The 22,678-nt window shown below is 55.5% G+C and overlaps 8 protein-coding genes across 8 annotated transcripts; 4 read left to right on the top strand and 4 right to left on the bottom strand.

Moving 5' to 3' along the window:
- Positions 1-825: 825 nt before the first annotated feature.
- Positions 826-2,436, top strand: LTR77_002191 (uncharacterized protein; the record flags this gene model as incomplete). Its single annotated transcript, XM_064799450.1, has 2 exons — positions 826-1,169; positions 1,392-2,436. The coding sequence occupies 2 exons, from the start codon at positions 826-828 to the stop codon at positions 2,434-2,436; spliced, it is 1,389 nt and encodes a 462-aa protein (XP_064662205.1).
- Positions 2,437-2,645: 209 nt separating this feature from the next.
- On the bottom strand, positions 2,646-5,625 carry rga8 (Rho-GTPase-activating protein 8; the record flags this gene model as incomplete). Its single annotated transcript, XM_064799449.1, has 3 exons — positions 2,646-5,294; positions 5,346-5,527; positions 5,580-5,625. The coding sequence occupies 3 exons, from the start codon at positions 5,623-5,625 to the stop codon at positions 2,646-2,648; spliced, it is 2,877 nt and encodes a 958-aa protein (XP_064662204.1).
- Positions 5,626-6,064: 439 nt separating this feature from the next.
- On the top strand, positions 6,065-7,098 carry PXR1 (telomerase inhibitor; the record flags this gene model as incomplete). Its single annotated transcript, XM_064799448.1, has 2 exons — positions 6,065-6,087; positions 6,138-7,098. 2 exons carry the CDS (start codon positions 6,065-6,067, stop codon positions 7,096-7,098), a joined length of 984 nt encoding a protein of 327 aa, XP_064662203.1.
- Positions 7,099-7,431: 333 nt separating this feature from the next.
- CAR2 (ornithine aminotransferase) lies at positions 7,432-9,006 on the bottom strand (the record flags this gene model as incomplete). The annotated part of the gene is made up of 1 exon (XM_064799447.1): positions 7,432-9,006. One exon carries the CDS (start codon positions 9,004-9,006, stop codon positions 7,432-7,434), a length of 1,575 nt encoding a protein of 524 aa, XP_064662202.1.
- Positions 9,007-9,795: 789 nt separating this feature from the next.
- On the top strand, positions 9,796-10,825 carry LTR77_002187 (uncharacterized protein; the record flags this gene model as incomplete). The annotated part of the gene is made up of 2 exons (XM_064799446.1): positions 9,796-10,028; positions 10,120-10,825. 2 exons carry the CDS (start codon positions 9,796-9,798, stop codon positions 10,823-10,825), a joined length of 939 nt encoding a protein of 312 aa, XP_064662201.1.
- Positions 10,826-12,285: 1,460 nt separating this feature from the next.
- On the bottom strand, positions 12,286-14,373 carry GTS1 (the record flags this gene model as incomplete). Its single annotated transcript, XM_064799445.1, has 1 exon — positions 12,286-14,373. One exon carries the CDS (start codon positions 14,371-14,373, stop codon positions 12,286-12,288), a length of 2,088 nt encoding a protein of 695 aa, XP_064662200.1.
- A 586-nt stretch (positions 14,374-14,959) lies between these two features.
- On the bottom strand, positions 14,960-15,560 carry LTR77_002185 (uncharacterized protein; the record flags this gene model as incomplete). The annotated part of the gene is made up of 2 exons (XM_064799444.1): positions 14,960-15,137; positions 15,256-15,560. The coding sequence occupies 2 exons, from the start codon at positions 15,558-15,560 to the stop codon at positions 14,960-14,962; spliced, it is 483 nt and encodes a 160-aa protein (XP_064662199.1).
- Positions 15,561-15,761: 201 nt separating this feature from the next.
- STT4 (phosphatidylinositol-4- kinase) lies at positions 15,762-21,657 on the top strand (the record flags this gene model as incomplete). Its single annotated transcript, XM_064799443.1, has 2 exons — positions 15,762-21,584; positions 21,619-21,657. 2 exons carry the CDS (start codon positions 15,762-15,764, stop codon positions 21,655-21,657), a joined length of 5,862 nt encoding a protein of 1,953 aa, XP_064662198.1.
- Positions 21,658-22,678: the final 1,021 nt, after the last annotated feature.

Here is a 22,678-nt window from a genome sequence, read left to right as displayed (position 1 = left end):
AGCGGTCATGCAGCCTCTCAATATCATGCTTCCTCCGCCGCGTGTCTTCCTAACCTTGTTCGCTCGCTCGAGCTAGCTGATAAGCGGCCGACGAGAGGTGTACGGTCGCGACTACTTCGACTCATCGTTAGCTAGGCGCCCTTGCCATCCACCTCAGCCTCCACTCTGGCGCTATCGGGGAATGTATATAGGGGAGGAGAGGAGTTGGTTGCGGTCGGCGAGCGAGTGGGATGATGTTGGGATCGTGACGCGGCGGAGCAGTGACGCCCTCTCCAGATCATATTGCGCCCGAGAGTCGTCGTCGCGTCGCCGAACAATGGCAGAGCGGTGCTGACCAGGTTCAAGGGCACCGGGCGGAGTCGTGGATATGCGATTGGGGTGTGCGCCAGAGTAGAAGAGCTCACTCACCTTCGTCGTCGCGGTCCTGATCATCAGCGATGTCGAAGGAGAGTCCAGGGCCTTGGCGATGCTTGTTTTGCCAGCATTTAAGCTTCAGAACTTGCACGCTAAAAGACCCCGACATTGGCCTGCCATCCGGCTTCCGCGGACCTCACCTATCAATATCATATACTCTATAGGTAGACTCATTCCTCGAAGCTAGACGGACGGCTCTTAGATGTCGAAAGTGGCCATGGAGATATAGCGGCGACAACAAGACACCTGCACGCGATTGGACCACTCGTCAAGCAGCAACACACAAGCGTCCTTCCTTCCAAGTATCCTATTGCTTATATGGGATAGCAACCGCGATGTTGCCGATCACGCCTTTCTGAGTGCCATTCCTTTACCATCCTGTGGACAACATCATGTGATCCTGCCCGATTGATGGGTAGATTATTCCATCTGGAGCGGCTGGCTCTGGGGAGGTCTCCGTTCGAGAGCATCGATGCCGAGGACTCGCCACCCGAAGTAGACAGCCAGGGAGGAATCTCAAGTCCGGACAATGGCCACTACCAGCAGCAGTACGACCGCAAAGGCCGTCCAATCAACCCAGCAACTGAGAAGCACAACCGAGAGCTGCGGCACGCTCAAAATGCCATCCTGGAACTTGTCGGCGTGGTCGAGAGCAAGGACCAAACCGCCAGGCTAGAGCAAGAACGGCGTGCCGAGGAACGGGCAATGATATTGCATGACGAGCACGATTGGGGAGATACTTTCGAATCACTCGGGTACGCTGTCTATGCAGTGGCGACAGTCTTCTCGGAAACTCTGCTTGCCCGCATACAAGCTGGCATCCTGCCTTTCTCGGTACCACTTGGACGGCTTGTCGTTTGCGAGTGGATATTGTGCAGAAATGGAGGCTGGCGAAGTATACTCTCCGTCCTCCTGCCTGGGAGGGCAACACAAGCGCTCCGGTCTTTGATAGACTCCGCGTGCCATGCCATCATTAGTGAGGCTCGGACCAGGTTTGAGAATAGCACTCTCTTCGACGAGATTCCAAAAGTTCACCCGCGAAGAGCTCAAACCGTCCTCAATGCCTTCGAGGAGACGCTCTGCACTGCCGTCGACATAGCCTTGCTCCCACTCCACTACCACACCTGGGCGCACACGCTCGGTCTCGCACCTGCATGGCCTTTGCTACCCAGCTGGAGGATCCTCCTCCCAAAAGACTCCTTGTCTCTCCATGCCTATGTCTGGAGACCGGTTGTCCAGCACGGCATTTTCCGCCACTTTACCTCCCCAGCGGTCCTGATGCTCTGCTGGGCCTTCCTGACCCGCAACAGCTACCCCGACGCCTGCGCCAAGCGATACTCGCCCTTCAACCGCCTCGCGGACTTTGCATACCCGCGGGCAAACCAGAACCCTGAGCGTCCACGTGACCCACTCGGCCGTGTCCTGTACCAAGCAGCCTTGCTGCGCCAGAAGATCTTGCGTTTGCTCGGTTACAATCTGCATGGCGCCCATCATAACGAGAATTCCTTCCGCAACGATCGCCCTGCCGAGTATGCTACAATACTATATGAGAACAACAGACGTATTGACCACCGAGGCCGTGTTAATGACGAAGTCTACCGCTCGACTGCACTCTCTCTCCTCGCACCAGGATATCTTGCGGATTGCATCGACCGCTTCCTCGTCCGCCTCCTGCTACTGCCGTTCGAGAACGCAATGCTGCGTTCCATCACCTCATCGTACCTCGCATCCCCCCTACCCAAGACGATCCTGGCAGTCAGTGCAGCGACGAACTATCTCATACCTGGAAGCAACCGACTCGCACCATTCGGATCCTGGCAGTTCGGGACCGCATATCTGAGTAAACTTGGGCTTGGACTGGCGCTGTACAGCGCAGCGGAGGCTGGCGCCTTCTTCGTTGTCTGGGGATCCGCGAGATGGCAGGGCGTCGAAGGGTTTGGGTGGGGACGACCACAGGTGCTGCCCATAGATGGCTCTGGGCAGGAAAGTGACAGTGTAGACATAGAATTTCTCGAGCACTAGAAATGTAACTCGAGTCATGCACGTATGCATACCTTCCTTTCTCGCACATACACACGTACATACATACATCGCAGCCTCCTCATTCCAAATAGACATCCTAGCAATCCATGCAATATCCATGCAATCCATACGACCGCGCTTCAATCCTCCACCCCAACTCCAACCCCAACCCGCAAAACCTCATCAACAGCCCCCCATGGACTCAACACCTAATCAAAGTCCACCGGCCGATCCTCCAGCTGCACGCCCTTCTCCGCCTCCGCACCACCCCCAGCCTTCTCGCTCGTCAAACTCTGCCTCTGCAGCCCCGTCGCCGGCTGCCCTTTCCGCATATACGTGTTCTTGCTGCGGCTGAGGGAGTCCTTCTTCTGTACGTCCCCGCTCGCGATCGTGGAAGTGGGGGATTGAGTGGTTGTGGGCGAGTCGACCGAGTTGTTGTAGTAGTGTGTGGGCGAGTAGTCGCCTGGGCCGGAGAGGGAGGCGGACATGGTTGGTTGGAGGGAGAGGCGCTTGTTGATGAGGGATGTGTCGGTGCCGCTGCGGTCGCGGTGGGAGCTCGTTGTTTCAGAGGGACTGTCATCGGCGGGCGGGGGTTGGTGGATGCCATTGGTTCGGGCTGGCTCTTGGGACTTTGGTGGCGAGGTTGTTGTGTTGGATGCGGGCTGTGTACGCGATACTGGCGGGGATTGTGGCACGGTCAAGCTGTCGCGGTGATTAGAAGAACTGGAGGAGGTAGGTGAGGCAACGCGACGTTCGGTTGGCGATTGCATGGAAGCCGGCGCCGCAGCAGTGGAGACTGGGAAGCGTGTCTCGGGGCCGCGACTGCGGTCTCTGCGGTGGTGCGTGCCATCCGCGAGTGGGACTCGCGCCCCTGGTCCGGGGCTGGGCTGGCGGCTTCGACTGCTACCCGTTATCGCTTGAGCATGCTGTGCGGCAAGAATGGCGCGCTGCCGCTCTTCCATGGCCTCTTTTCGATTCGATTCGTCGGTGCTGATGGCGCGGTTTGGTCTCGTGGCACCACTGTTGGTGTGCGTGAGACTCGACTGACGCTTCAACTCTCCGAAGATGGCGTCTTTGTGGGCGAGCAGGTCCCGCAGAAGACGGACATTGTACTTCTCCGTCATGCTGAGCCCTGTCTCTTGCTTGGGCCTGAGAATGCACGGCGCCAGCTTGTTCACGAGCTGGGTTACATAGGCCTCATCAGCGCTGGTAAGCTCGATCAACCGCGAGAAATGGGTGATGATAGCATCCAATGTCGCGATGTTCGCCAGACGCAGCTGGCCCAAAGTTGATTGGATGACCTGTATCCGCGCGTCTTCAGAGCCAGACTGTGTCGATGTGTAAATGGTCTTGACGATCTCGTACACGTGCGAGCTCACAAGGCTGTCGGGCAGCTCGAGGAAGTACAGCTTCAGCACGGATGCGACGATCGGTATCTCGTACTTCTCCAGCAATTCCATCGGGATCTGCTTGCCGGTGTTGATGTTGTTGCGCAGCGAATGTGTACCAGCCAAAGGCACATGAGTGACCCATATGCTTCTCCGTGCTTCATCGCCTTCAAGGTCTGGATAATGCGAGTCGAGGAACATGAGGATCGTCGTCACGATATGCGGCACACGCTTCCTATCCGCTCGTGCTCTCGCTTCGATGTCGACGCCAAACGTCTGCTCCTCCACCTTATTGTAGTAGTTCTCGTATGTTACCACCTTCGGTATGTAGCTGCCGGTTCGGTAGTTCTCGAGCAGATACCGCAGATCTCCAAGTGGCTGCACCGTCTCCTGGAACAGCATCATGTTGTCCACGCCGCTTTGTAGACTCGGGATTACGTTGCCGATGGCGCCAGAAAAGTCCAGTACGACACTCTTGATCGCCTTCAGTCGATCCAGCTCACAGCGCTCCATGAAGTCCAGATGCTGGACGATCGCTTCTTCGAGATTGCATCGCAGGCCATCTAGCTTCCGCACAGCAGCTTTGTACCGGTCGTCGGCCTCTTTTGCCTCTCGTCGTAGCTTTTCAGCTGACGTCTCGTTCGGGTGAGCGTTGTTGAGCGGATTCCAGCCGCTGGACCACAGATCCGACATACGGTCTCCGACAACCGGGCTCTGAGGCGTAGAGCCGGAGGCGTTCGATGCAATAGTAGACGCTCTTCCCATGAGCTTTGGTCGCTTCTCAGGGATGCCTGTCAACTCGAAAACCTTCGTCCTCCATTGATAGTTCATCTTGCTACTGTTGGCGAATGTGCTGCCCATGTTGCCTACCAGCCGCAAGAAGCCATTGTCAATCAGGTCTTGGCCGATCTTCTCCGCGTAGGAGATCGTTGACCCGCCCATGTGCTTTTGGATATATTCCACAATCTCAGCGCCGGACGTGACATTTTGGTACGTTCCCAGAATGGGCACTTTCGCTTCACCCAGCCTCACATTCTCCAATGCATGGGTCAACATCTTCTTGACCTGCTCTGGCTGATATATTTGGTCTCCGAGCTCGATCGGCTCTGGCTCGTCCTCCTCTCCGTCGACCTTGATGCTAGGCACACTCTGCGGTGGAGGCGGTGCTTGCTTCGGCGAGCCAGTGGAAGCGGAGCTTGGATCCTGAAAAGCCAGCTTCTCCTCCTCATCCACGTCTTCCACTCGCCTGCACTTGTTGAAGTAAGCACTACGGTACGTCCGCACGGTTTCCGCCTGACGGTCATGGTTGCGGATGCGCCCTTGCAAGTCATCCTGGCTGTTCTGCACTCTTGCTGCATGCTGCTCGCACCAGCGCGCGAACGGGTTGACGACTAGTTCCCGGATGTTGGAGCCAATCTTGCGGTGGTTGCGCGCGGCCTCAGTCATCTCTATCCGCACACCTTCGTATGCCTATTGTTGTCAGTATCCTCGCCATACTTGAAAGACGCTCGAGATCCTCACCTTCTTCACGCTGGCACCATCGTCCCGCTGGAAGCCGCCATCTATCCTGCCTGTGGCTGCCTCGATGTCTCCTAATCGGGCACCGTAGATGTCTTCCGCCTCAGCGCGCATGCGCGCAACGGTGAGGATCTGTTCATTCTCTTGCACACCCTGCTGGAGCTTCCCGAATAGTACACCGAGACCTGCCTGATCGTTAGCACAGCGTCCTCATTTCCTGGGACCGCTTTCCCGCACCTGCAGCGTAGTCCGGCGTCCAGAAGGCGCTGGAAAAGCTCGACATGGTCACTGGCTCTCTTCAAGGCTGTGTTCTGACCGAGAAGTAGACTCAGAGAGTGTAGTCACGTCTTTCACGTGCCTGTGTCGCTCAATGGCAGCGCTCGTATTCGTCGTTCCGGGCTACGGGGCGTTTGAAGCCGGTTGAGTGAGATCGTTGGTGTGATACTGTTGTTGCATACCACAAAAAGGAGTTGGCGTTGTATGGCGTTCCAATACGGCTGTCAGCGGACTGGTAATGGTCGTCTGTAAGGGTTAAGGAGGAATATACGAGCAGGCGCATCCCGGCGCTTGTCAAGAAGTTGGTTCCTTCAACCATTCGCGCTGCCAAGAAACTCTCCGCGGGTTAAGCATAACGCCACACCTGCAAGCCACAGCTGCCACCTCGAAATAACGTCCATCTCAAAATTTCGAGACTGGGACATCAACTCCATGTGACAACTACAATGGGTCTCGGCGCACAGAAACGGTAGACCCCCTCAGCCCCTATATCACTGCGTCCCTACTAATCCTAACCAGCCGCACCAAACTCTCCGCCGACCCCAACAACACCGCTTGGTCCCGCTCCACCACCTCTTACGGCCACCGCATCCTCTCCTCCCAAGGCTGGTCCCCCGGTTCCTACCTCGGTGCTGAAGACGCCCCACACTCTGAGCACTACACCGCCGCCAATGCGTCTCATATTCGAGTGTTGCTGCGAGAAGACAATCTTGGTTTGGGAGCACAGGTTGGTGGGAACGCCGAGACGTTTGGGTTGAGTCTGTTCTCTGGGGTGCTGGGGCGATTGAATGGGAAGAGTGAGGTCGAGTTGGAAGATGAGAGGGAGAGGGAGAGGGAGTGGGAGGGTAGGAGAAGGTATGGGGCGATGGGATTCGTGAGTGGGGGGTGGTTAGTGGGGAGTGAGGTTGTGCCGAGTATCAAGAAGGTGGAGGAGAGAGGGTCAGATGGGAGAGATGATGGCAAGACGAAGAAGCGGAAGATCCCGGACGAAGAGGATGGCGCGAATGCTGCGGTGGTGACAGCGAAGAAGCAGAAGAAGCGCAAGACCGAAGTAGAGCAGCTAGCCGCCGCAAATGTCGAAAAGGACGCGGAGAGGGCGAAGCGAAAGGAGAAGAAGCAGAAGAGGAAGAAAGCCGACCAAAAACAGCTTGGTACGGACGAATCCAACTCAGCGAAGAACACAACAAACGATAAAGCCGTCCGAAAGCAAGAAAAGCGCGCCCGCAAAGAAGAGCGGCGGAAACGTAAAGAGGAACGACGGCTGCGAAATGAAGCGAAAGCTCTGCGAAAGTCGAAATCCGACGAAGCACCAGAAGCGTCAGAAGTTCCGCCAGAACCATCGCCCGTACAACGACAGGCTGCTCCAGCCAGCATGGGCAACAGACAAGCCGTACGTCAACGGTACATCCAGCAGAAGCGCATGGCATCTATGGATCCGCGGGCAATGCAGGAGATTTTCATGGTCAAGGCGGCTGGATGAGGTAGATACTTTGCAATGGTACTTTGCAATGAGCGTGGTGCGGGCCGTGAGAGCCACAACGATTTCTATGCAACGAGTTGGTATCTACATTCTACCGGGTCTTTCTCATCCACCGTCGTGCTCTCGTCTCCCACACCATAGCACCGACATTTTCGTCGTGGAGCACTTGAATCAGTCGTCGGGCAGTCTTGAACTTGTCCCCTTGATCGTCTGGACGTAACGTAAGCATGAGCGTGGCGGTGGTCTGTGAACTCCATCAGCGAATGCACCAGGACTCAAGAAAAAGGCAAACCTAACTCACCTCCGCCTCCCATCTCCTTTCAAACCCACCTTTCAATTCTCCAATCCAATCTGCACACCCTTCTCACCCGGCGGAATAACCTCATCCTCCCTCTTCCCCTTCAACCCCGGCAACTCCCTACAAGCCTCCTCAATAATCCCCAGCGCCGTCTTAATCTGCTCCTCGTCAATCACCAACGGCGGCGCCATGCGGATGATATTCTGATGCGTCGGTTTCGCCTGTACATTCCCCCCGTTAGCGCCATCATGTCCCACAGCACCATCCCCATTGCTCAACGCCGCGCGCTCGCTCATCAACGTCTCGTTCGGGGAAGGTGTCGTCTTTTGCACGTGGGAGATCTTCAGCGCCCGACCTACCAGCAGTCCCTTCTCCTTCATCAGCATGCAGAGGTCCCAGGCGCTGTGCCCGTTGGCCTTGCTCTCGTCGATGATGATGGCGTTGAGCAGGCCTTTGCCACGGATGGTGGTGATCATGTCGTTTTTGCTCTTGATCGCTTCGAGGCCGGCGCGGAAGACTTCGCCTAGTCGTGCTGCGCGCTCTACTAGACCTTCTTCCTCAACGATCTCCAGCGCCTTGATCGCCACCGCGCTACCGAGCGGGTTGCCGCCGTACGTGCTGCCGTGCGTGCCTGGCTCGACAACCATCATGATATCCTTTGACCCAAGCACGCAGGAGACGGGGTACATGCCTCCCGAGATAGCCTTGCCCAGCAACACAAGATCCGGCTTAATGCCCGACCACTCATGACAGAGCATCTTCCCCGTCCGCGCAATGCCAGTCTGAATCTCGTCACAGATCATCAGAACATTGTGCTTCGTGCACAGCTCCCGCACACGCTTTAGGTAGTCTTCATCCGGCACCACAATGCCCGCCTCCCCCTGTATAGGCTCCACCAAGAACCCCGCACACTCCTTTCCGTGCGCCTCGAATGCCTGCTCTAGCGCGTTGATATCGTTGTACGGAATTGCCTTCTTCGTCGCCGGACACACTGCACCCACGTTCGGCAGGTAAGGGCCGTAGTTGTCTCTGCTCTCCGGATCCGTGCTCATTGTGATAGCAGCAAATGTCCGCCCGTGGAAGTTCTCCTGCACGCTGAATACGAGCGCCTTGTCCTGCGGGATCTTCTTGACCTTGTAACCCCACTTCCTCGCAATCTTGACCGATGTCTCAACCGCCTCAGCGCCAGTGTTCATCGGCAGCACCATATCGAAGCCCAGCATGCCCGTAATCTTCTCTGCAAACTTGGGGAAGACATCGTTGTAGAAGGCACGACTGCTCAGTGTCAGCCGGCTGGCCTGTTCGGTCAGCGCCTGGATGAGCTTCGGGTGGCAATGGCCTTGGTTCACGGCGGAGTAGGCGGAGAGGAAGTCGAGGTAGTGCTTTCCTTCTGGGTCCCAAACGCTGCAGCCGGAGGCGCGGGCGAAGACGATGGGAAGTGGGTGGTAGTTGTGGGCGGCGTGGGTGGCTTCAGTGGACATGGCAGCCGACGAGGAGGCGGCATGGTGGGTCGTTGTTTGGGAAGACGGAGTGAAAGTGGCGGCTTTGGCGTTGAGGGTGCCATTGGCGTGGCCATTGGGCACATGTTCGTCGATTGCTGTGGGAGACATGGTCGGCGGTGGTGGGGTGTCTTCCTCTTGATGTGGGTGTATTGTTCGGTACGTGAAGGTCTTCCGGGCGGTGTCTAGGAAAGAGAGAAGAAGGGAGTGAGGGTTTAGATAAATGTATGAACGAACACACAAACGGGAGGATCAAAGAAAAGGTAGAAGCCACCTACCCACATGCACATTCCTGCACTGCACTTCGTCTGTACCTGCACTTAGAGGCTTAACGCCCGCTCTGAAGCCTGTCATGTGCCGGGACGGTGACTTTGCTGGACATTCGATTGGGCGATAGCGACGAAAAGCGGCAGACAGCTCCAGTTATTCGGCGTTCGCCATGAATAATGTCGTCTCGAGTATCTCGCTGTGTGGAATTCCGCCGCTTCTTCTCCAAGTTCGACACCAACGCACGTGCAAGTGAGGGGCTTGGAGAAACGTTCGGCGTCCGAGAAACCAATCAGAGATGGACTGATATAAGCAAACGCCTGCCAAACATCTTCATATCTTCACGATCTCCCACGCCGGTCACAAGGTGTTCTGATGATTGTGGTCGTCGAAGTAATTCAATTATTAGTGTCAGGTGTCCAGCAGTGATCGATCAGGCGGTGTTGACATCTGACAACATACTGGTCTTAAAGTCGGAAGTGAATGTTCACCTCGTTTCGATCATGTGAATGTTGCAACGACGTTGCCATATCCGCTTAGTGAAAGTTTACACGTGCCGTACGCTCGAGCGTAAGTATTTGCCCAAGCACCACAACAAGGTTTCTTCACTCCTCTGTCCTTGAGCAGTCCAGGATGGACAATTCGGCGCCCTCACGCGCCGAGGATTCGACAGCCTCCCAGATGTCCAGCACCTTCATCTACCGCCGCTGGCAACAACAGTCGATCCCAAACACGCCCATGATCGACAGCAAACCGCTCATCCTCAGAGCTACCCCATCAATGCCACCCACCAACGGCTCATCACCCCTCCTTCGCCTCCCCACCGAGCTGCGCCTCCAGATCTACCGCTACCTCACCATCAACCAGTCCGAACAATGGCACTGCCAACCACCCAGTCCCAATTTTCCCGGCCATCCAAACACGCGCCTCCAACCGCTACGCCTACCTCTACCGCAGCCCAGGCCGCCTGACCAAGCCCAACGCCGTCTCCAGACCTTTCATCAACCTCCTGCAAATCTGCCAGCGGATGCGCGCGGAAATCCTGGATGATTGCTTCGCAGACCGGACCTTCGTGGTTGAAGCTTCGCTTTACAAGCAACCAGCTGGCGGACTCTGCGTCCTGCCGCAGAACCTGCTGCCGTCGGGGTGGGTGAAGCGGCTGCTGATCCTGACGGTCGTGGAGAGCGGCGGTAAGTGCAAAGGTATTGCGGACCTGCGTTCGCTGCAGCAGATGACGGGGTTGAAGGACTTTCGGATCGTTTTCACCAGGAGAGACTTATGCGCGCTTGTGCCTCTTTACCTCCGTGGAAAGTACGTGAGATGTTCGCACAGCGATGTCGCAGAGAAACGGCTGGACGATCCGACTGAGGCGGTGTTTGAGTGCGTTCTGAAGTCTGCGAAAATTGAAGTCGACATGGGCAGCAGGGTGAAGGATGAGCTACTAGCTGCTTTAAGAGAAGGCATCCGGTATCTGTTCGCCGATGAAGACTCAGAGGAGGATGATGGAACCAGGCAGGTGGATATGAAGAAGATTCGAGAGAAGCAAGGGCACTTGTCCGGCAGCGAGGTGGATCACTCGCGGTGCTCGTTTGCAGACTGTGATGAGGGTCTTCACTGTGTCAACTCGAGGTGTGGTAGATGGTACGACGCTTTGGACGAGTAAAGGCGGTAGGGAGGTTTCGAAGATGAAGGAGATACCTTACTGTATCAAGGACAGCGGTACCAGGGAATGGTTGGGACAGGATTAGTGCCATTAAAGGTGTGATAGCATGCTGTGAGAGGTGTTGATGAGTGACTGACAGGCCCTCTCCGGCAGATAGAAATGTGAAACGGCGATTCGAAAGGAGGGGGTGTACCCGCTGTATGAAGCCGTAGAAGACTATACCGTCAATTCAAAGTGGCAGCACATCGTGCACTGCGCGTCAACTCTCCATAATCATCAGCAGGCTCTATCGTATCTCTCATGGATATCCACCACCCTTCTGTAGGTTGAAATGTGAGGCAAAAACGCAGGTGACTCGCAGTGCCATGGAAAGCAGGCAGAGAAGCCTAAAAGCGCCTCTAGTACTCGCTCTTGTACGCCAATATGACCTACAGATCCATTGAAGTGTGGACAAGCGGTTGATTGTGCGTTCGTGTTATGAAGTGTGTGAAGAGGAAAGAGACGAGGAATTGGAGAGCGGAAGTTGAGATGAGGTTGCGAGCGCGCCAAGGCTGTCTGTGCGGTGAAGGCTCTTTCTGGACTTCACGTCGTTCTCCTGTTCTTCCTTCATGCTTCGGAACACACGATCGCGATGGTATGACCTGCCCGACCTAGCTTGCGGTGGAACAGACGTCGAGGCTTCAACCATACCATCGCCCCAGCGTCATGCCGCAGTCTTCGAGGTGCATGCCTTACGGCAACAGGTACATGGCCGTTCTCATGCATTTTCTGAGCGCGACAATGCAGCAGAGCATACATGGCTCAACGATCGACGGCTCTTGCATCTAGGCCTCGATGGCACCCGGGTCTCAACGACATGGGAGTAACACCAGCAAGAGTTCTGCGATACTCATCATGTCTCTCCTTCTACCTCGAAGAACCTCCTGCGGCGCACAAACGCCTTCAAGGTTCATACGATTCGGGTCCTCTCTACTTACCCGTCCTTTGCAAGGACTGCCCTTCCCAAGCAGCAGCAGCAATGCTACCACAATATGCCTGCTTTCTGGCTCTCGCCCCATAGCCTCCTAGCTACTTCATTATGTGTGGAAAATCGAAACCCGTTCGCGGGAGCGGTGTAAGCAGCACTGCGCCTCCCCTCCACCCTCCTGTGCCCGTTACGATGGCGCTGGAGGACTATTCAAGGGATGTACATACCACCGCAGACTTCAAAACATGAGAGAAGTCGGAGGAGATGGCAGATTCATGGTGGATGTCTTACTCAAATAGTTGTACAGCAAATGCAATACCAAACGCGCCGCGCTCAACGATACAATCCCTTCCATAAAGCCATTACACACCCCGCTCCCGCCACGCCATGCTGAGAACTGGCCACCCGTGAGGACCATGCGATGCCAGCGCAATGCAGTCAAAAAGCAAAAGGAACGCCAAAGTATACAGCCCCACAACCTTGCATTATCATCTCATCTCATATACCTTGAGCTCAGCCCCGAAAACGCATCAGGACTATGCCTCCCACTCCCACCCATACCCTGGAAATCCACACTGTCGTTGCTCACATGCCGTATCCCATGTGTCGTCGCAGTCTGCGGAGGACCTGCCGCTGGTGGTTGTGGTGCGGCGCTCATGAACGGGTTCATGTTGCCGAGGGGCATGGTAGCGGAGCGCTGAGGCTGTTGCTCGAATGCTGGCTGGAGTTGTGGAGTTGGGTCTTCTTGTAAGGTTTGGAGGGGCCGGTAGGATTGCATCGGCGGTTGCGTGTTGTAGAGGGCTAGGATGGAGGATTTGTCGTGGCGGGTTTGCTGTTGAGGTGGGAATTGCTGTTGCTGGTATTGAGGTTGGTACTGCTGTTGAGGTGGAGGCATGCCTGTTTGCTGGGGTTGCATAGGTTGTTGCTGCTGCTGCTGTCGTGGTGGCCATGGGTTTTGCGTCTGCGGGGCTTGATACTGCTGTGTCTGTGGCTGCTGCGCGAACGACTGCTGCTGTTGACTGAAGTACTCTTGCTGTCCGAACATCGGCGCTGGAGATGCTGTACTCTGCTCTTGCCAGGGCGTAGGAGGCGCGCCGAATGGGTTGCTTGATTGCTGGACCGCTGGAGGCGGCGGTTGCGATTGTGTCGCCCATGGATTCGGCTGCTGTTGCATGGGCGCTGGCGATTGAGACTGTGAGTCCCATGGATTGCTGGGAGTGAAGGTCTGAGATCTGGTACTCCTCAGGAACGGGTTGCCAGACTGTTGAGACTGCGCGGCGGCCGGTTGCTGGTTCTGCGAATACATTGAGTCCGTCGTGAAAGACTGATATGGTTGTTGCTGCGTTAACCACGGGTTGAACGTCGCCTGGTTCTGCGCCTGCGCCTGCGGAGGGAAAGGGTTGCTTTGATACTGCTGAGGTATTTGCGGAACAGCAGGTGGCTGCTGAGTAAACTGCTGCATCTGCTGCTCAGGACCGGTCTGCGAAACTTGTAGCTTCTGAAAGCTGTTTTCCAAACCCGCTTCAGGTTGCATCTGCGCCAGGAACGGGTTCCACGAATTCGATGCCGGTCCGGCGCTCGCTGCCCGGGGTGGATCGAAAGCTTGTGGTACTGGCTGCGTAGCTGCTCTCTGGGGGGGTTCCGAGATCTCCCAGGGGTTATTGTTTGCCTTCGCCTCAGGCTGCCTCGTCTTCTCTACAGTGATTCCGTTCATGCCAGTGCTCGCCATAGATACAGGCGTCATCGTCCGAGGTACAGGCGTCGGTCCTCTAGACGCTGCCTTGCTGCCTTCGCCGACACGTACCAGCGTCTCAATCGCCCTGTCCAGGTTTCCATCCGTACTCTTCAGCACATCCGAGTTCCTCCTGTTGTCGCCAAAGCCCATGTCTCGTAACGTCGCGAGCTTAGCGTCGAAGTTGTTACCGACGCCTGTGATCTTCATCCCAAACAACTGGCTCGGCTTGTTCTTCTGTGGACTAGGGGGATCTCCATTGGCCGATCTATCACTCCCGGTGTATGTTGGAGAGAGCGGAGGCATGAATTTGTCTGACTTGGTCCGATGAAACGTCGAGCTGGCACTTCGCAGGTTGAATCCAAATTTCTTCCCAGGTTTCGGAGGCAGAGCGGGCGGCTCCTCGCTCCAGGAACCCGTACCAGTACTGCCCGTATTCTGCCTCGCCGCTGGCGCGCCGTCTGACAACGTCCGTAGCTCATACTTCTGCCGAATATACCTCTCCATCGCCGAGTCCACCATGTCTGCATCCACTGGTATATCTGCTCGTACCCCTTTCGGATTCCACCTCGCGTTGCTCTGCACATTGCCCACCTTCTTCATGCTGTCCACTTGATCCGCCAACCACGTATCCATACTCAGGCTCTTGACTTTGCTGACATGTGTCCCTAGCTTGCGGTGCAGCGCCGCGCACCGCATACACAGGAAAATGCCCAGGTTCCATGACGCCCAGCCGGGGTTCTTTGCGCCGCAATCTGCGCATCTGTCGTTCCCGGGCACGCTGTGAATTAGCTCCTGGAGTTGCCGCTCGTTGCGGGCCTGCTGGCGCTTCGACACCGCCGACGCCATCCTCGTTGACTGTGTCGTGCGATCCGTAAGAGTGTGTTCCAATGGAGGACTTGGCGGGTGCTACGAATGGCACGCGACGCGCGGAGGGGGTTGGTTCAACGTGTTTGAGCGCTACTGTGCCATCCACAACCTCCAATATGAATGCGCTGGAGACAAGTTTACGGCGACGTTGTCGTCAGGATTAAGTATGCTACGGCGGCATGCTCGTGTCGAGGTTGAAGAGGGCGGAAGACAGGGTTCGGAGTGGCGCTAAACTTCACGAACAGGGGCTGACGATTTCTCATCTCCCTCCATCACACCCGAACGTTTGACGAAGCAGCAGTCGTATTCACCTCCATGTTGTTAGTACGGACTGCGCCGCTTCATCGATCATGCGTTCGAGGTAGTAAAACAGGGCAAACTCTGAACCAGCTTCTCGCAATCAGCAAAGACCTTCGCGATGTCCTCGATTTGCAGTAAGTTAGATGCAACAGCTACAGCTACGCGTAAATGTACAGGGTATCGAGCAAAACACCGCCATCTCATCGCTGAGCGACCATCCGCACCCGAGATCTAGAAGACCGGCTTCTGTGGAACTCTCCTCCGTCTAAACTTCTTCGTCCATCTCCTCCAAACGACCTTCAAGAGAGACCTGAAGCTGGCGTGCCGCAGACAGATATGCCTGCTCGAGTTCGGCCTGGCACGTCGCGATACTGTTCTCAATTTTGCGCTTCTTCTGGGCCAGTTCGAGAAGACGTTCTAACCCTGGACGATGGATGGCTCGCCTGCGGGTTTGTCAGTCGCTGGTTAAAGAAGCATTTGGATCGCCCTGGGTCCGTCTCGCATTCAATGAGGTCCTGGAGAACGCTGGACCGTCTCGACTTCTGCGCTTTGACGACTTACACGTTCTCGTCATGCTGCTTCGCCGCACTCTCGACCTTCGCCCGCAGTCTTTGCACCTGTGCGTCTTGCGAGGCCTTGAAGGCTTGCTTGCGCTTGTTGCGGCGTTCTTTGGTCTGGAAAGCCGTCAGATTACCATCAGAAAAGGAGAGACTCGCAATCCATACTCGTTCAGAGCCCTTGTTCATCATCTCGTTGATCCTGCTGTTTTGAAGCTCTTGTGAGGCTTCCCAGCCCGTCGAGTCGCTGCGTGACATGTCTGGCTTCATTGATGCACCCATTTGTTTCTTCTGCTTCTTCGGCGCCATGTTGAATGGCACTCTGCTTTGCTTGTCGTGTCTCGTTCACAAGTCGCTCCTGCCGTATTGAGAGTGAGGTCGACTTTTGACCGTGCCATAAGTCTTGGTCTCTGTAGACCTCAGGCGGATGCATGTGAAAGACAGTAGCAGAGAGCGCATTGCTCGAGCACCGGACAATGATACTGTGAATATTCGAGAGTTACACATACGATGTCCTTGAGTGGAGGACATCGGCAGCGCCACAGCATCCGGCGCAATGCTCTAAACAAATTGGCCGCGCTGTCAGCGCAGACTGCCGCTGGTCAAGATGATGGAGAGGACATCCGCAGACTGTGCACTCTGAGCAGGAGAAAGGATAAGGGCGACACAAATGGCTTTTTGGGTGGAGAGGGCCATGCATCAGGACCATCGAACATTCCCATGAGCGTGAAAGAGTTGGAGGTGTTGGTTGCACTGTGCAGAGCTGCTCCGTTGCTGCAGACCACGACAGATGCAGAGGACCTACTACATCAACTCGGTCCGTACGTACCGGAAGCACACCGTCAAAGGCTAGAACACTCGACGGTCCACCAAGATCTGCCGCCCTGGGAAACGCTTGCATTCGATGTCACGTCGGCTGTCCTCGCGATTGGACTAAACCACCCATCTTTGCGGGCACAAGCTCTGAGTTGCATTGACTACACGATTGAGGAGTTGGCCAAGACAGCGCAGAAGGTCTCCTGGGCGGCATCAGAGAGCAATGGCGCGGGCCCTCAGGATGTTGCGGAGCAGTCCCTGTCGGCAATACAGCTCACGGTTTCGTTGCTTGGGTTTCTCCGAGCTGTTTCCAAGTATGTCAGAATATGGGACTCGAAGCAACGGCTGTCCGTCATACAGAAACTTCGACGACTGCTTTCTGAAAAGTTGATGGTGTCTGTGGAGGGCGCACTCTCAGCGGTACGAAACGCTCGTGGCCATTCTCGGTCAATGAAAGAGTGGAGGAGGTGGAACCGTCATTATGCTGCGCGAGGTGCGCCACTGGGTGCCATGCTTCTTCAGCAGGCCTTCATACGTGTCGTAGAGGAAAGCGTTGTTCTGCTTTTGTCCACGCCCGAACCTCTCACCACGGCGGATCTTCTGGACACTCTTACAAGGCGTCGGCCGACGATCGAACAGACGACACCTGAATACAAAGACGACATGCTCGAGGATCTCACCGACATCATCATCGAAGAGATGGACTTCCTCGAGGCCGATGCAGACTACTTGCAAGTCAGCTCAGCGTGGCAGCAAAGACTTGCACTTGAAGTCAAAGCTAGTAGTCTGCGAAGCTATCTGTGCTGCTCATTGGTTAACGAAGCTATTGCAGACGATGATCTGCTACTTTCCTGGTTCGACTCAATAGCATCCGATCCAGTCCAGATGGCCGATGAAGACCTTGCGCAGACTGTACTAAAGTCTATGGTTGTTTTGAGCCGGACATCCTCCTCGACAGCTTTGAGTCTTAGTCGCTCTTTGCCGAGATTGCTGGTCCAGGGAAGGCTGCCTGCGCAGACGGCCATAGTGGCGGGCGAGGCACTGGCCAGGGTTTCGCAGCAACTGTCGCAGGATATGGTAATCAGCACGCTGTACAATCTTGGCAATGTCTTGAGTTCAAATACGACTGCTGATGGACCGAATGGCGCCACCGCATTTCTGGACGGTACAGGCAGCGTCAACGGGTCGGCAAACCCCTACGGCGGTCAACAGGCTCTTGGTAGTCAAATATCGCTTATGATATCTGATGAAGAGCAAACGACAGAAGTATACGGCTCCGTGGTGCAAGCAATCGTATCCATTGCCACTGCGTACAACGACCAGAAGATTATTGCGCTTGTGCTCTCGATGCTGGTGCAGAAGATTGGCCGTATCAGCCCTGGCGTTGATGCTCGTATCATTAAGGAGACAGCAGCACTGGGTATTGCTGGCGGCGCAGACACGTTGAGGTCTCTTGCAAGACTGTACGCACGAATTGCCAGCGAATCCACAGTCAAACACGACAACACGATCTTGGATGCAGCAATGGACGCCAGACTGAGGCTCGCGGCCTGGATACCCAAGAGCTCGCCTTTGTACGAAGTGTATCTGACTCACCTTCTCGAGCTGGTGGTCAGTTGTGGCGACACTGCTGGAGACAGGAATATGGATATCGCTCTGGCCACGAAAACGATTGCGCAGCTACTTAGGCCTCTGGCAGTCTTGGCAGCGAGTGACGCTGGAAGCACTCCGCAGTTGGAGCACAGGGAGGGAGTAATGCAGCTCAGCCGCGACGCGTGGTTCAACATTGTTGTACACGGCTTTCTGCTCAATTCCAACACCAGCAGGGAGCACGCCGAAGACATCGAACTGCTGGCCCAGCAAAGTCTACCAATCGTTGATGTGGATCGCGTCGACATGCCAGAGAGTGGCATTGACCTCAACTCTGTGCTAAGACGAGGGTCGAGCGGACAGCGGACTGTGGAGCTCAAGAACACCCTCATCGGCGCCCTGCCTCATTGCGAATCAGACATCAAAGGCCTGACATACCCTGACGCTGTGTTCCTCAATGCAGCATTGCTGGTCTGCAGCGCGCGTGCTCAAGCAGGAGACTGCACTGCGATTCTGCCTTATTTCCTGGAGAACAAGGTCAAGACGACAACGATGGGGAATGTTATGCTGGCCATTGCGCAAAGGAGCGTCGACGGATATCTGGATCGCGCTTTGTCCGGCCAACAACAAGCTTTCGCGGCTCCGCAGGTCGCACTTCAGCTCGTCTCATTCTTTGAGGGCGCATGCCATCGTATACCCAAGGTTCAACATGCTGCGGTCACATCCGCCGATCGCATCATCAGTCAGATTCCGTCAGCACTTTCGCAGAGGTCGTCTTTGTTCGCCCTTTTGGAGCTGCTGAGCCTGGTCTGGAAGAGCTGTTTGGATGCCGAAACAGACGAGTACGAGACCAAGGCCATATATACGTCTCAGAAAGGCCACGTGACCGTCCAGATCTCAGACGACGTGCTTTACCGACAGACGACGCTCACAAATTTCCACAAGCGGTGCCGTCTTTGGGTTGCGAAGGCTATCGACGTTGCGCCTATGGACGTCAAGAGCCTGTTGCAAGCGTACCTCGAAGACTACGAAGACGATGGTTCGTATGGACACATTGCGCTAGGGCGGTCGTTTGCGGTGGAGATGGGCTCAATGATCCCATCTACCGATCAACGACTCAGCAGCTTAGATCGACAACGTGCAGTGGATGTGAACACGGCCTCGGACTTCGTTGCGCAGTACACCACACGTCAGGAGTACCGCCATGGCGACAATGCTGTTGGGCAGGACGAGCAGTGGGCTCTCGTTGACTACAACGGCACGTCACGCAATGCTGCGCCTCTTGTCCCACACGACAGCAACCTGGAGCATGCTACCAGGCTAGCCGCTCTTGCGAAACGATTACGGCAGCATGAGCTCGTGTCTTACGAGGAGATCCGGAACACTTTGCGCGCTGCCGCGGGTGTGCTCAGCCACGGCGCGGCAGATCGGACGCCATTGATATCAGATCTTGTCGGCATTCCTTTCCTTCTGTTCACGAAACAATCCATCAACCTAGGCATATCGCTCTGGTTTGGCATTGTCAAGGAGAATCCGAACCTGGAGTCCCGAGTTTTGGTTGAGATAGCAGCAGGCTGGGAGACCTCTATCCGCCAAAAGAAGGGCCTCTTCAGCTCCATCTTCCACCACCCAGATCCTTTCTTCGTCAAGGAAGAGTTCGCTCCTACGAAATGGGACGCTATTAGCAGGCGACAGCAGCTCACTAACAGCCTGGTTACTCCTCACCTGCGGCTTACGCATGTGCTGGCAAGTCACTTCAGCGCTTCGAGACTGCTCGCGCCGTCGGTCGAGCATGTCTATGGTCGTTTGATGCGCATCACGATGCTTGCGATGAAGGATACGGTAACACAGCCCCTAGCAAGGGAGGTGCATTTCCACATTGTCCTGCTGGCTTTGAAGGTGTTGAGGTACAGCACGCAGCTTGGCACCGCAGCTCGCTGGCGGTTGAAGGACGCTATCTTGTCCGCCGGCCTCGCTTGGTTCGCCACCGCGCCACGCTGGTCGTATGGAAGCAACAGACTCCAGCTGAAGGCTGAGATCAAGTTACTGAGCGACGTCTCGGCGATGCTCAAGACTTTAGGCTCAACAGGTTCTCAGTCTGTCCGCTCGCTGCCTCCTCTGCACCAGAAGCAAGGGCTGCTGGATGCCCTCCTCAACCATGAAATTGGCAGACTTGACGTCTGGGTCAATCCGCTTAATGATCCATCCAAGGGCTCTTTGCCAGTGACCCAAGCCGGAGCAGCGACGGAAGCAACTTTTGCGAGCCTGCTGGGCACTGCGTGGAACGAAGATCCACGTATCGCAGTGCATCTTGCGACCAGGTTTCAGAACTCAGCAACCATCGTAAACGATGTTCGAGCATTTATCCTCCGCCAACCTGAGAAGGTCATCTCCTGTTCCGACGCTTTGTACGTCTTGCTCGGCTCTGCGCTGCCGCAGGACGTCAAACTGCAGCTGAAGTACCTGCTGTACTGGGCTCCCATCAACCCAATGGCTGCAGTGACATATTTTTTGCCCGCTTATGGCAATCATCCGCTCGTCATTCAATACGCCGTCCGAGCTCTAGAGAGCCATTCCGTCGACATTACATTCTTCTACGTCCCGCAGATCGTGCAGACCCTCCGATACGACGCTCTGGGCTACGTGGAGAGGTACATCATCGAGACAGCGACATTCTCACAACTTTTCGCCCATCAAATCATCTGGAACATGAAAGCAAACGCTTACAAGGACGAAGAATCTATGGAGCCTGACCCGGTCAAACCAGTGCTTGACAGGGTCATGGATGCTCTAATTGCCAGCTTTTCCACAGAAGACAAAGGCTTCTATGAGCGGGAATTTGACTTCTTCGGCAAGGTCACTGGCATCTCTGGTACTCTCAAGCCGTTTATCAAGAGCCCGAAGCCGGAGAAGAAGCAGAAGATTGAGGAGGAGCTGCGTAAGATACCGGTCGAGGTCGGCGTTTACCTACCCAGCAATCCTGATGGTGTGGTCATTGGTATCGATCGCAAGTCAGGAAAGCCGCTGCAGAGTCATGCCAAAGCACCCTTCATGGCCACGTTCCGCATCCGGAAGGAGGACGTCCTACCAGAGGCCGTCGTCCAGCATCAGGCCCAGAACGGTGACATACACAGGCCCAGGACTTATGAGGTCTGGCAGTCTGCGATCTTCAAGGTGGGCGACGACTGCCGCCAGGATGTCCTTGCACTGCAGATGATCGCTGCCTTCCGCGGCATCTTCAACAACGTCGGTTTGGACGTGTACGTCTTCCCGTACCGCGTCACGGCAACAGCACCTGGCTGCGGCGTAATCGACGTCCTGCCCAACTCCATCTCGCGCGATATGCTCGGTCGTGAAGCAGTCAACGGCCTCTACGAATACTTTATCTCCAAGTACGGCTACGAAGACTCCATCAAGTTCCAGGAAGCCCGCAGTAACTTCATCAAGAGCATGGCCGCCTACTCCATCATCTCGTTTCTCCTGCAGTTCAAAGACCGTCACAACGGAAACATCATGGTCGACGACGCCGGCCACATCCTCCACATTGACTTCGGTTTCTGCTTCGACGTCGTCCCTGGCGGTGTCAAATTCGAGCGAGCGCCGTTCAAACTCACGCCTGAAATGGTCGCTGTGATGGGCGGGTCAAAGGACTCACAGCCTTTCAGGATGTTTGAGGAGCTCTGCGTGAAAGCTTTCTTGGCTTCGCGGCAGTACGTCGAGCAGCTGGCTCACATAGTGCTTACGATGCTTGACTCAGGACTTCCATGTTTCAAGCCGCAGACGATGAAACATTTCCGCGAGCGATTCGTGCTGGAGAAGTCGGAGCGGGAGGCTGCTGACTTTGTAAGGCATCTTGTGCATGTTAGCGAGAGGAGCTATTCGACGGGCGTGTATGATTATTATCAGTTGCTGACCAATGGGATACCGGTAAGTTCTCCGTTGAGCAGGATTCTCTTCCCAGAGTTTGGAGACACTTGCTAACGTCTGCGAAAAGTACTGAGCCGAGGAGCGAGGAGAAAGGCGACCTAGATCCAGCTTTGGTGCCGGCGTCTGATGGCCGAAATCTAATCCATATACAACAGACTTGAATTCCGCTGAGCTTCGTGACTGGTCGAGCTATTCTGTGGGTATGCAAGGCTATCCTAACACCGACACATCGATATCGGCAGACTTGCCTGCAGCCCTACCTGAAGTGAATGCCGTCGTCCCTTCGGCAGAGTTCCCATTGGGGTTGGTGAAGACGGCATACACCACCACAGCCGTGCAGTTGGTAGCAATATCCCAATGTCAATACCATCCGATGATCAACTGATCCCCTACCCAAAACTCCATCTCGCTCCAAGGTCCGTGGAGGAGCAGTTACATGCATCTCTCAAGACGATTTGCAGTAGCACTCCGTAGTGTCCTCTGATGTCAATATGCACCAGCCGTTGATCGGTACACCACTTGACCACTCCAAACTCTGTCGCAGTCCGACGGCGGAGCCGGTCTCCGCCCCGCCCATTACATGCAAAACTCTGCATGCAACGGTCCAGCGGCAACAACACTCGCTCGTCGCTCCCGCCACACCACACCATCCAAGCCTAGCTCGACACATTTCCCACCCCGCTGGAAAAACGGGCGCAGATCAGATCGGATCTGACTCCAGCCACGACAGCTGCAAGCCACATCTCCCTCCATCGGCACCGATCCTTATAAGCTCAGGAACCGGTCCATCGCGGTTCTTCACGGCCTCCACATACAGTTGATAGTAGTAAGCAAGGATTTGGAATGCAGAACTGGTGAAGGAGAGGGAGAGAAGAAGTCATGACTCTTGGATCTCGTGATCTCTTTCCATATCTCTACGTTCCCATTTGACAACTGATCTTGTTGGTCTCTGCATGTGCAGGTGTGCTAGGTTACTACATTACATCATAGATTGCACCCCCATTCCATTCTCGCAAGGCGAGTCACGAACGAAAATAGCCCGGACGGCCTGCCTCCCGGCCGTTCGCTATGCTTTGCGATATTTCCCTCCTATG

Source organism: Saxophila tyrrhenica (genome assembly GCF_035928015.1).
Source record: "Saxophila tyrrhenica strain CCFEE 5935 chromosome Unknown scaffold_3, whole genome shotgun sequence".
Lineage (NCBI taxonomy): Eukaryota > Fungi > Ascomycota > Dothideomycetes > Mycosphaerellales > Extremaceae > Saxophila > Saxophila tyrrhenica.
Note: the sequence above shows the minus strand (reverse complement) of the source record. Positions and strands in the feature narration are given on the sequence as shown.